Below are 12,615 nucleotides of genomic sequence, written 5' to 3' on the forward strand. Positions count from 1 at the left end.
GTGGAATCCATTGCAATGTTTAAGATGAACAATAAGTGTTCATTATTGTTCCCACTTGGGGGTCAGTTTTGGTAGAATTTCCAGTCGGGGAGGGCTGTTATATCATTACACTCTCCCAGACACCTCGAGTAACAGATTTCAGCCATGGGTCCCCAGGGCCAGGGTGGAGTCAATGCTAAGGGTCTGTTTATACCTAAGAACTTCTCTAGGACTCATTAACTCCACTATTCTGCCTCTTGTATTACCTGGTCTGTGTTCTTAGATGGAATCATATTAAAGAGGGCAGGAGAGTCTTCCAAGTTTCCAATGATGCCAAGAGATTCTATTTCTTTGGTTTCCTTTTGTGTTAAGATAGTTTTTAGAATTTCAGTTTCTCTACATAGTTAAGGTCTGTATTATAGTTCTCACAAACACTTCTCTCCTCTGTTTCCTAAGCTTGCATGTCCATTGGACAACTTTTGAGGTTCTGTTGATAACCGAATAGCTATTGATTGATTGATTGATTGATAAATTAATTCATGTATAGCATGTATGGCATATAATGCATGTTATTTAAAAAGTAGCCTTTGTATCTGCTTATAAAACAAGTTGTTATAAAATCAATGGTTAGTCATATAACTGAGAGTCTTAAGATATAGAGAATTAGATGTTATCAAGTTTCTGGGCTGCCATAAAAGAATAGGTTTCACCTACTCCCAGTTCTGGAGAACCAGTCAAGGTCTTCCCTTCTGAACATTCACACATGTGCTTTGTGTCCAGTATATACTGGAAAATCGAAACGAGTAAAGATAAATTCCCTGTCCTCAAGATGTTTCAAGTCTGATAGGAAAAGAAAACATTTATGTATTTAAATGTAATGTAGTGTAATTAATAATATAATGGTCGTGTACATTAGAAGCTGTTAGGGCAGCTAACACTGGTTTTGAAGGATGAGTGGAGATTAGTCAGGAAGCCAGATGGAGAAGGGATGCCTGGGCAGAGGAATAGCTTGAGCACAGGAACAAAGGGATTCACCTACGGATTCAGCTGGTATTTATTGATCGGTGCTCTTTTTGGGTTCTTGGACCTAATTCCAATGTGTGAGTTGGAGGGGGTTTCTCAGCACAAACGATAAACAACTCTCAGATACCAGCAGAGTGTCTGAGAATTCAATTCATTTCTGACACTGTCTACCTGGAGATAGCCTCACATTCCACAGGCTGAGGGCTCAGTCCTCCAAGACCGCCCTCGACTCCCTTCAGATGCCAGTGACAAACACAGGCTGTTACCTGTGCTTCTGACCTACTGGCTAGAAATCGGAGGTTCCCATGACTTCTTGGGTTGGATTAACTTATGAGAGAGGCTCACAGAACTCAGAGAAACATTTTCCTTACTAGATGACCAGTTTATTATAAAAGGATGTAACTCAAGGACAATCAGGTGGAAGAGATGCACAAGGCAAGGTAGGAAAGGAGCTTCCATGCCCTCTCCAGGTGTGGCACTCTCCCCACATTTCCCTGTGCTCACCACCCCAGAAGCTCTTTGTCTTCTTGGGTTTTTATGGAGGCTTCATTAGGAGGCATGATTGATTAAGTCATTGTTGATTGGCCTTGATTCAACCTCTAGCCGCTCTCTGCTCCCAGAGTCTAGGGGTGGGCCTGAAAGTTCCAACCCTCCAATCACCTGGTTGGTTCCACAGGCAACCAGCCCTCATTCATAAGTTCTGTCCAAGAGCCACCTCATTGACAATAAAAAACACCATTATGGCTTTCATCACTTAGGAAATTCCCAAAGTTTTAAGAGCTCTGTGCCAGAGATGGGGACAACAGTGGCATATTTATTTTTTATTAGAAATCACAACGTCACAATGGGGGAGCTGGTATTATATGTCTGACACTGGGATACAGCAGGGAGTAAAACCAGGTCAGGTCCCTGTCCTCTTGGGGCTTCCACTGAGTGGGAGGCAGACAGTGGCCATTTGTTCACCTGGACAAATGGGAGTAATAACTGTGCTCCCTGCTGTGAGGAGAGGTGTGGGCTGATAGGAGAGTGTGAAACAGTGGGACATCAGGGGACTGGGGGCTGGGGGGGCGGGTTACCCATGGAGGGGGATGCTGATTGAATTGAAAGCTGATGAGCTATGAGGAGTAGACTCATTGAAGACTGGGGAGAGCTGTGCACCAGAAGAAGAACCAGCAGAGCAGGGCCTGTGGTTGAGCAAATGGTATCAGAGAAGGTGGTAGGTTTATGGCCTGCAATGAATGGAGGGGATTGAGGGAGCCCAGGGCACAGTGCAGAATTAGAGGGGTGCGACCAGGTCTCAGGGGCCTTATTGGCTCCATAAGGAGCCTGGACATCATACTGGAGTCACTAAGGAGTTTTAAGCTCAGCCATGGGACTTGGGTATCTGATCAGTGATTAAGAGCCGGGAGTCTGGAGGGGAAGGGATCCCAGACATATGCCTTCGATCGTTGATCACTGTGTCTATCTCTTGGTTCCAGGTGTCACTGACTGCCAGAGGAATGAGGCAGGCCTACAGTGTGACCAGGATGGCCAGTACCGAGCCAGCCAGATGGACAGGGACAGTGGGAAGGCCTTCTGTGTGGACAACGAGGGGCGGAGGCTGCCATGGTCCGAAATGGAGGCCCCACTCACGGACTCCCAGTGTCTGAGTATGTACACGCCTTAAACCTGCATGTTGCTGAGGCGAGGGTGGTGCTCTCCAGGGCTTTCTAGAAAGGGAGAGGCATGTGAGATGCATTTGTCTCCAACATTTTATTTTGAAAATTTTTAATGTATGTAGAAGTTGAAAGAATGCTAGTAGGATAAACAACTAGACATTACCTAGATCCAACAATTGTTAGTATTTTGTTCTTTTCTCACTCTCTTTTACTTTTAATCATTGGAAAGTAAGTTTTAGACATCATGAAACCTTACTCCTAAATACTGGTGACTGTGTGAGAAATGAATTTTAAACATTAATCTGCTGAGGCTTTCTTTTTTCGTGGACCGCTTGCCTCCAAAAGCTGGTCAGCATTTCTCCCTCAGTGGGATGTTGTGGAAAGACTTGAGGGCCAGGCCTGGTTCCATAATTTACTTGCTGGGTAACCCAGAACAAGTTGCTCAACTTCTCTGACCCTCAGTCCCCACAGTAGCCTCCTGCCTGCCTCCCGAGACTCTGTGCAGGTCACTGCACAGCACCCTGTGCCAGGCACAGGCCTTCACTGAGATAAGAGGTGGGAAAGCCCTGGTGAGCTGACAAATGTCCTATGATACTCGGTGTGATGGGAGTTGGGTCAGAACTAGTTTAACCCCAATGGTGCCCTTTGCTGCTGTGTAGTCTTGGGCAAGTCGCTTGCCTGCAACAGTTTTCTCACCTGTAACATGGGGATATTAAGGCTACCTTGTCGGGGAGTTGAGTGCGTCAGCAGTGATGTGCCTGACAGAGGTAATTCATGCCTCAAAATGCTTAGCAGACTCAGTGCCAGTTGCCCTGTTCCCTCATCTGTTAACCAGGGAGCAGGCCGAGACAACTGAAGGTCCTTTAATCCCACCCTCTCCTGTCTCCACTGCCCTGCTCCACCTTCTGCCACGTGAAGGCCGTGGCTTACCTTTGCACACCTGAGCACAAGCCGTGGCTGCCAGAGTCCCCGATTCATCTGCCTCCGCATTAACCACACCCACATGTGCACACTGACGCGCATACACATACACAACACGCACCAACACGCACGCTTGTGCCCAGAGCCAGGCTGCTCTCTGGGGAAGTTGCTGCAGCTGATAACCTAAAATGGCTGGGAAACTCAAGTGAGAAAGCTTCATTTTCTAATGCTCATAACAGCCATGTCCCATTTGCAGCAAAAGCACCACCGAATCCCAAGGATCTGTGTGTATGTGTCCCGTGGGGAAATTGCAAACCCAATGGAAGCCATTATTTTTTCCATGCTTCCCCTTCGCCTCCCAGTCAGTGGATTGCAATGCACACTTTGTAGAGCATCTCCTGTTCTGCCTTGTGTTCTTCTGGGGCAGAAAGGACGGCTTGATAAGTGGCACCAGCAGCATCTATGAGGAACAGCTTGGCCTCGCCGACTTCAATGCCACCTCCCTGAGGAATGGCTTAGGAAAAGCCTCCAGGCTGATCCTCCGCATCTTGGGCTTAGTATGCAAAGCTCGGAGCTTAAGCCTCCCTCTGGATCTGCGGGAGGATTTCTGGGTTAGGGAGCTGGGCCCTGGCTGGGAGGTCCCCTTGCTTTTCCTCAGAATCCCCTTCACTTGCCTTTGAGGGGAACTTTCTCTTTGGGAGTGAAATCACAGTCTCATTTTTGAGGCTCTTGTCCTCTTGAAGAAGCAAAGGGCATAGAATTTAGTTATATCACTTCCCAAACAGACACCTACCTGAGAGGGAAATGCCCCCTTCCTGCCCCACCCCCACGCCCCGTGCTCAGGCGTGGGTTACGCCCACGGGGGTTGCTGCCGTGGCCCCTGCCTCCTTCCTGATCCAGTCTTGCCCCTCTCCAGCGATGTTCCTACCACGCTTAAGTGCAATTATTCCACAGGCAGTTCTGTTTATGCAACGCCTTTTAAAACTCGTCTGTGGTCCTGCATTGCTCCCTGAATATAGTAAAACTGCGTACCTCAGCCTCTGCTTGGCCTCTGGCTGCATTCAGCAGTGCTCTCCTTTGGGGCCAGGACTGTATCTTACTTTCTGTTCTCTTCCAGAGCAGTTGATTCTGTTGTCAGAATGAATGGATCGCTCTGGTTATTGGGGCCTCTTTGAAACAGTTTCCTAAAGGTCACCAGGGAGGGAGATTCTCCCAGCCATCCATCCATTTATCCATCCATCCATTTATCCATCCGTCCATTTATCCATCCATCCATCCATTGAATTACTGCAGCCAGTTTTATAAGCCCTGGCACTTAGGCAGGGGGCCTTTGCAGGGGTAAAGGGACCGGGTGCTGACTGAGTTGTTACTATGTATCAGGCATTCTACCATTATACTGTTTAATCCTCACAACCAGGAAACTGAGACTCCAGAGAACATCTTCATAACATCCTTTCCAGGTTTCCTGGTGTTGTGATGATCTTGGCAGTCACCCATCCACCTACCCATCCATCCATTCATCCATCCATCCATCCATCCATCCATCCATCCATCCATCCATCCATCAAACAAGAAGCTAGTATCTTTGTCACTCTCCTAGCTAGTGGAGGTTCAAATATTCTCAGAATACTGTCCTTGCCTTGGAAAGAAACAGGCACATAAATGTGGAAAATCACCACCAAATGTGCTCTGATGCTGACCCCCTAGGCTTTCCCCAAGGCATCTGTGCATATCTGTTAGTGGAAATCTGGTGTGTGGGAATTATACCAGCAGGATGTTTAAATCTGTAAGCTAACTCGAGATTCCATCAAATCACTGGCAACCCAGTTCATGGATAGTTTCGGATCTGTTTGCCTGTGAGGTTCTTCATAAAATGCCACAATGAGACCTGTTACCAAGGGGTCCCTTTCCTGAAAACCAGCGGATTCTCTAACTGAAGTACTAAATTCACCACATTTTTTGTTACTGGAAAGACTTTAATTGGAAACTGAAAGACCTCTCAAATTTTATTTAGGTTCCTAGAGTGTTGTGAGCTTCTGGTCTGGACCAATCAAGCTGTAAGGACACTGGGGTGCATAGAGCATGGTGTTTGCTGGACTGGAGATTGTAGTCTCTACAGACACAACAACAGGAGTATAAAAAAGAAAGAAGAAAGAGAGATGAGAGCGGAGGGCTGAGAATGGGCTGAGCACGTGAACTGGGAACTTCAATGAACAGTGTGAAAGAGCCCTTTGGAGAATTAGAATTCTTTTCTATATCAAATATTTTGAAGGCTTAAAGCATGTCATTCCTATTATATTCATACTCCCCTACCCGTCTCGATCCCAAAAGGAATAAACTATTTTTTCTGCACTTATTATGAAAGCTGAGAAAATATTGCTTTGCATGTCCTTGAATTTATTGACATAATGAAAACCAACCTAGACACAAGTCTCTTTTATAAAGCAATAGATACATATGAGAGTGAGTGCTACACACATGCTTATAATTATATCTGCGAAAAAGTAGTACTCGTGCGCTTCGGGGCTTGTTTTCTTGGCAAAACATTGACACCCGTGGGTACTTCGGCTTATAAAACGAGGCTCAGTCTTGGTGAATTACTGCAATGGCATTTTATTTGGTGAGGAGTGAGTTCCAAGCCTCGTAGCCTTGAGAAATCGTATTTCTTTTTCCTCTCTTGTCTGGTTCCAAGAGCACATGACTGTTAGTCCTTCCAGGTCTGAGCTCAGGTGTGCTGACGGCAGCGAGGAAAGCAGATGTAATGCACCGATTAACAAACGCTGCCGGCAAAGGGCCCGAGCCGCGTGCCACGGTTCAGACTTACATGAACCCATCTGCACCGTCTGTCTTTCTAAAAATAACTGACCTCTTTCCAGAAAGAAGCGAAGTTGTTTAATGGAAAGAAAATTATTAATAAAACAATTATACAATCAACACTCAAAGGTAAGGACAGGGAAATGTCAATTTAGAGAGAAAATCAATGTCAATGAGAGAAAATGAACTGTAGGGACTAAGATAATACTACATCTTCTAGACGTTCTCCTTACTTCCTGACAATGAGTAGAAACTGGAGACATAAGTTGTAGCTCTCAGTGTTACGTGTGGGACAGCGTGCTGGGACATCTGTGTGACCAAGGGCTGAGAAAGGAAGGCCACTTCTTGACCAAGCACCCTTTTTGGCTTCCACCCTTGAGTCAGATTTCATAAATTTCAAATTTCCTTTCAGTGATGCAGAAATTTGAGAAGGCCCCAGAACCTCAGGTGATCTTTGATGCCTCCGCTGCCGAGGGAGTGAGGTCCCAAGTTCCTGGCTCTGAGTCGCCCCTGAAGCAGTGCTTGGCAGGTAGGGGCAGGGGGTGGGCTCCTGGAGAATGGCGTAGGAATCTGCTCTGCTGATCCTGCAAAGCAAACCGAACAGAACCACTGAAACTGGAATGGAAAAATATACTTTATCCAAATCACTCTCTAGTCAGTCGATGCTCCAAAGGTACATTTAACTCATTTCCCTGAAGAGTTTCTAGTGCATCTACTATGGGCCAAGAACAGTGGGACCCTAAAGGTCAGGGAGCAGAAATGAAAGACACTAGTTCCTTATAGAGCTTCCTGTCCAGGTTGGGTGATCCCTCTATTTTAACAGCGAGGCCAGGGAGGGGTAATAACAGCTCTCATTTATTTATTGAGCATGTACCTGTGTATGGATCATTTCATGATCCTACAACCACCTATGAATAGTGGTTGTTGTTCCATGTTGCAGTGAGTGTGTGTGTGTTGAAGGCAGGGTGTGCGGGTATGTGTCTGTCTGTCCTCAGCATCACCTGGGAGGGACAGGTGGGTGACTGTCCTGTGGTGCTTGCAGACTGTGCCTTGGATCAGGCCTGCAGCTTCCTCACAGTGTCCACGGTGGGATCAGAAGTCTCCTGTGAATTCTATGCTTGGACAAGTGACAATATCGCCTGCACAGTTTCTGGTCAGGTGAGTCATGGCCATCACAGGTCATCTCTGCCTCTCATTTGTCTGTCAGACACACTGACTCCGATGAAATCCACACCAGGCTGATTAGGTGGTGGGATGAGATTGCCAATAGCTGATCCCAAGTTGCCTCCATTTCTTCAAAGTGATGAGACCTTGGACAATTGAGACAGCAATAGCCCTGCATTGGCTCATGATGAAACTGACAGAAAGACCATTCCTCTGAGCAGTATCGTGTCCTGACACACGAGTCAGAAGAGAATTTTGAGGCTGAGCCCCCCTTCTCTTCCCCACCAGTTTACTCGGTGGGCAGGCTGGGTATTGGATGCCACTGGCCGTTGTCCAGAGCCCTAAATACCCGCTGTCCCTCTGAGTCCCAGACCCTGGCATTCCTTCTCATTGTAGAAGTAAAGTAGGACTGTGGCTTAAAAAGAAAAAAGGAACTATTAGTTGGAACCATGTGAAACTGCTGTTTCTGTAAGTCTAAGCTAGTAGAATATTGGCAATGCCACTGTTACTGCGAATTAGGGCAGAAGGATGGCAGTGGGAGCCACGCTCCTGTCTCCTAAATTGCTAAGCACATGCACATCTCCATTTCCGCCCTCCGGTTCCTTATGCGCCCATCCAGAAAATTTCTGTGTGTTTATAAGCATCTTTTTTTGTTTGTTTACATGCTAATAGTTTATAATACACATTTCTCCCCACATCTTAATAACTAACCTTTTCTTTTTAATGCCTTATACCAGTCCATTCTATGGAATTACATTATTTATCTTATTTGTGTTAGCAATTTTGCTACAGCATCACCAGTGGTCCGTGGCACACTCTTTGTCCATGTACCTGTGCCTACCTGTGAGTGTGTATTCATGAGTGAGGCACATGGGGGTGTACCCCTGAGTGTTGTTAGCCCTTTCCTAGCTCCCCGTAATCAGTGGAATTTCTCTGTCCCTCCCCTGGAATTACCTTCTCTTGAACCACATGTGTCTGTGCAGCTAATACTCGGGGCTGGAACTTGCCCCGCAGGTGTCTGTTTGCTCCAACAGGCTGGGAGCAAATTGTGAGCAGGATGTTTTCTTTTCTATCTTTGTAACCCCAGCGCCCAGCCGTAGTTAGGGTTGATAAGTGTTTGTGGGATTAGCTGTCAGGAATGATAATGCAGCCTCTTTCCATCTCCAGGATCAAGATGCAGCGGGGAACTCCAAGGCTACGGGCTTTGGGAGCCTCAGGTGCCGGGTGAAAGTGAGGAGCGGGGGTCAGGACTCTCCGGCCGTGTATCTGAAGAAGGGTAAGTGGGTCAAGATGGATGGCTGGGGACTCAGCGGTTTAGCATGGCCGGTGTTTGGAGCTGCTTCCCAGCAGGGCACGGTCAGGGGGAGCCGGACTGTCCCACAGCCCTCCATGCGCCAAGCCTGGCCTCCCTCCCCTGGCTCCTTTGCTCCTGGGGCAGACGCATCAGTCACAGCTGTCCTCCTCAGACAGTCACCTGATAAGAGGTCTACATGTTGTTTTCATTTGTATCCTCATGTCTGGTCCTCGCCACAGGCCTGCAGGGATTGGGAGGGTCACTGCAGGCGAGAAACTGAAGTGCAGAGCAGACACCAAGGCTGCGGGCAGAGCCCAGTGGAGTCTATGCTGGGCCCCACACACCCCTGAGGCTGCCTGTGATGTGGGGGTGTCTGGGCTCCGGGCTCCTGCAGTTGCCTTCCCCCACGGAGCTTCACCCTCCCGTCCTTCCCAGGAAGTGGTCAGACCCCCCTCACATCCAGCCCAAACCTCCCAGCACTTCCTCTGACATCACCTCGCACTCAGGACCTGCTCCAGCTGCGATGGGCATGCAGCTACCTGGGGGGCTTGTAAAACTGCAGATTCTGAGTCTGGAAATCAGGTGGGGCCACGATTCTGCCTTTCCGATGACCTCTCAGGAATGCCTAAGTGGCAGGGCCTGGACCATACTTTCAATAGCCAGGGCTTTTCATATTTAATAGTTCACAGCTCTCTTGCCCATACGCTCTTTCATTCCACCCTTATAGAAATGTTTGGAGGAAGGCATAAAGGGGATCGTAATCCTCACTTTACAGATGGAGAAAGTGAGGCTTAGAGAGATTGAGAGTTGCCCAAGGTCAACTGCTAGTAAATTGGGAGCTGGGTTTGAGCATGCGTGTGTCTGAATTTCCCCTACACAGCTCACAGAGGGGTGGGCAGGGAAACATTTCTCCATCTTCGAAGCGTGTGTGGGGGACACAGCGAATCTCTCCCAGAATCCTACAACCTGCACCCTGTCCTGCTCGCCCGCCTCCTGCCTCCTCTCCACCAGGGCCAGGAGAGTGACAGCGCTGCAGGGTCCTGAGCCTGGGGCCACAGCTGGCTCTGCCCTGTGAGCTTTGATGCTTCCATTAGTCACTCACAGCTCCCCAGCCTCCCTTCACGCAGGTCAGGGTGAGGGTGCTGGCCCCCCTGCCTGGGTGGCTGCAGCTCTGCCACATGCCTCCTGTGTCATCTGTGATCTGGGGCCACGTTTCTTGACATTCTAAGCTTTCATGTTTTCTCACTAGTAAAATAGGGGTCACAAGTAATGAGGTGACACAGGTGGAGAGGTGACACAGGTGAGGCTGTTTGGACCATGTTGGCACATGGAAATAGCAAGGGCCGGGGATTTCTACAGTTGTGTTCATTCTTGCTCAAAAGTTTCCTGTTGGCCAGGGGCTAAGGCTAAGGACCAGGGGACCAGAACATAGCCACGGGGGCTGACCAGAGATTTTGGGGTTGGGATGAGGGTGGCAGGCATGCTATTCCCGTGGTCTGTAACTGAGGGCAGTTGGCCTGGCTCCCAGCAGTTTCAGACTTGCACTGCAAACAGCGTGTGGTGAGTGGGGACAGTGCCACGCCCAGGCCCAAAGCCTCGTCTGACCTCTGTCCTCAGCAGGGACAGCATTTGTGTTTTTTGTCCTGGGTCCTTCAGTCACTCCTGCCTCTGTCTGTGTTAGATGAAGCTCCCCTGGGGGAGTGGAGTCCAGAGAGCTCAGACTTCTCTGATCCACAGCCAGGGTTACTGGAATTTCTGTCCAGTGTTTATCCCAGTTATATTTACTATCCATGTTAAAAATAGCAAAGCATACAGATTATTTTCTAAAAAGGAAAACAAATACAGTAAGTAGCCCCTCCCAAAAGTTTTTTTTAAAACTATACCTTGGCCTTGTAGCACATTTTTAAAAAATGCAATTGTACTTCTTTTTAAGTGTGTGCTATTTCCCCCTCTCCTCCTCTCCTGAAAGTTTATACTTTGGGGGAAATTGTGAAGTGTCCTTGCTGCCAAACTAATCAAAGGAAGGACTGCTTTTTGTTTCCTTTACTGTGGGTCTTTTTTGGCTTTTTAAAACATTTTTATTTTTAAGCAGAAAATGCTGAGTCCCAGCCCGTTCTGGATTCGGGTGTTGTGGGAAGAGAGGGGAGGTAGGGTAAACTGGTCTGGCTTAGACTCCTGCTCTGATCAGGAAGGACTTTCTAATTCTACCTTCTGTAAAATGGGAAAGGACAGCTGAGGGGAAAGGACACATTTTCTGAGCATCTCTAGCACAGTCTGTAGCACCGAGTAGGTGGACGGCACACCGTTCACATGCCGAGCTGTGCGGCCTGGAAGACAGGACAGCTTGATCCCTTGTGCGGAACCGCCCTCTGTCTACGCCCACTTCACGTCTGCGGCCTTGAACGTGGAGGCGAGGCCAAGTGATGCTGAGTCAGAAGACAGTGCTCAGAGGTTCCTTAGAGACCACGTAGCCCGACCCCCCATTCGCAGATGAGCTCTAGAGAGAGGAAGCATTGCATGGGACCCGGGACCTCAGGGCATGACCTCCTTGCCTCTGACAGGCCTCCCGGACCTGCTCCATTATCTGGGACTCCATCGTGTGGGCCCCTCAGCGCGGGCGGGTCCCAGGGGTCCTCGCTGAGCACCCGCGGTAGGACACGCCCTTGGCAGGCACTGAGGCTGCAGCTGCAAACTAGACGGACGGGATGGCTGCTTGATAGAGAAGTTGATCCAGCGATCAGGTCATTTCAGAGCGTGGCAGGCGCTTTGATGAAATGAAACAGGGCAGTGGATAAAGGTGTTCGTGGGCTGCCCAGGACAGTCACATTCATAGAGACAAGAAAGAGAACAGTGGTGCCCAGGGGCGCAGGAGCGGAGCTGGGGGGCTGGTGGTTGGTGGGTGTGGAGTTGCAGTTTGGGATAAAGAAACAGTTCAGGAGATAGATGGTGGTGATGGTCGCACAGCAACCCGAATGTGTTTAATGCCTTTGAACTGTGTACTTCATTAAAATGGTTAAAATAGTAAATCTTGCATACGTTTTATCACAAAAATGAAAAGAAGGATGGACGTGAGCTGTTTTAGGGTGGTCAGGGAAGGAGCTTTAGAGGAAGGGATGTTAGAGCTGAGACCTGAGGCTGTGGAGGAGCCCCCTGCAAGCATCTCGGGGCAGGTGGTCATCTGGCCGAGCTGTGTGGGTGATGACAAGGTGAGCTGGGACCCGGCCCTGCAGCCCAGGGCAGCACTGTCCGATGGGGCCTTCTGCAGTGACCGAAACGCTCCTCCAACCTCTGCAGCAGCCAGCGTGGCCATGGCACTGGAATGTGCCTGTGGCAGTGCGAACTCTGATGACCTGAAACTGGTGTTGGAATAGTGACATACGGCTAGCGACTACTGCATTGGGTGGCAGGGATGGCTCCAGGGATCACACGCTATGGGGGAAGGGATGTTAATCTCAAATGGCTTAAATACAGGTGAAGCATGATAGAGCCTTTAGTAGAGGCAGACAGAATGCAAGGGAGATAGAGGAAGGGAGATAGATTCTAACCATAAAAGTCTGGGGGAGCCCGGCCGGGTGTGGCTCAGCGGTTGAGCATCGACCTAGGATCCGGGAGATCGTGGTTCGATTCCCGGTCAGGGCACATGCCCTGGTTGCGGGCTTGATCCTCAGTGAAGGGTGTGCAGGAGGCAGCCGGTCAATGATTCTCTCATCATTGATGTTTCTCTCTCCCTCTCTCTTCCTCCCTCTGAAATTAATAAAGATA

At 48.8% G+C, this 12,615-nt stretch overlaps 1 protein-coding gene across 1 annotated transcript in view; it reads left to right on the top strand.

The window, feature by feature from the left end:
- The window catches only part of TG (thyroglobulin), a 199,963-nt gene that overhangs the window by 39,329 nt on the left and 148,019 nt on the right, over positions 1-12,615 (top strand). Inside the window, exons 23-26 of the mRNA XM_087825191.1 lie at positions 2,481-2,651; positions 6,808-6,924; positions 7,438-7,553; positions 8,727-8,835. Coding sequence (XP_087681317.1) covers positions 2,481-2,651; positions 6,808-6,924; positions 7,438-7,553; positions 8,727-8,835 — 513 coding nt within the window. The remainder of the gene's footprint in view (positions 1-2,480; positions 2,652-6,807; positions 6,925-7,437; positions 7,554-8,726; positions 8,836-12,615) is intronic.

Source organism: Miniopterus natalensis, chromosome 16 (assembly GCF_054644295.1).
Source record: "Miniopterus natalensis isolate mMinNat1 chromosome 16, mMinNat1.hap1, whole genome shotgun sequence".
NCBI classification, from domain to species: domain Eukaryota; kingdom Metazoa; phylum Chordata; class Mammalia; order Chiroptera; family Miniopteridae; genus Miniopterus; species Miniopterus natalensis.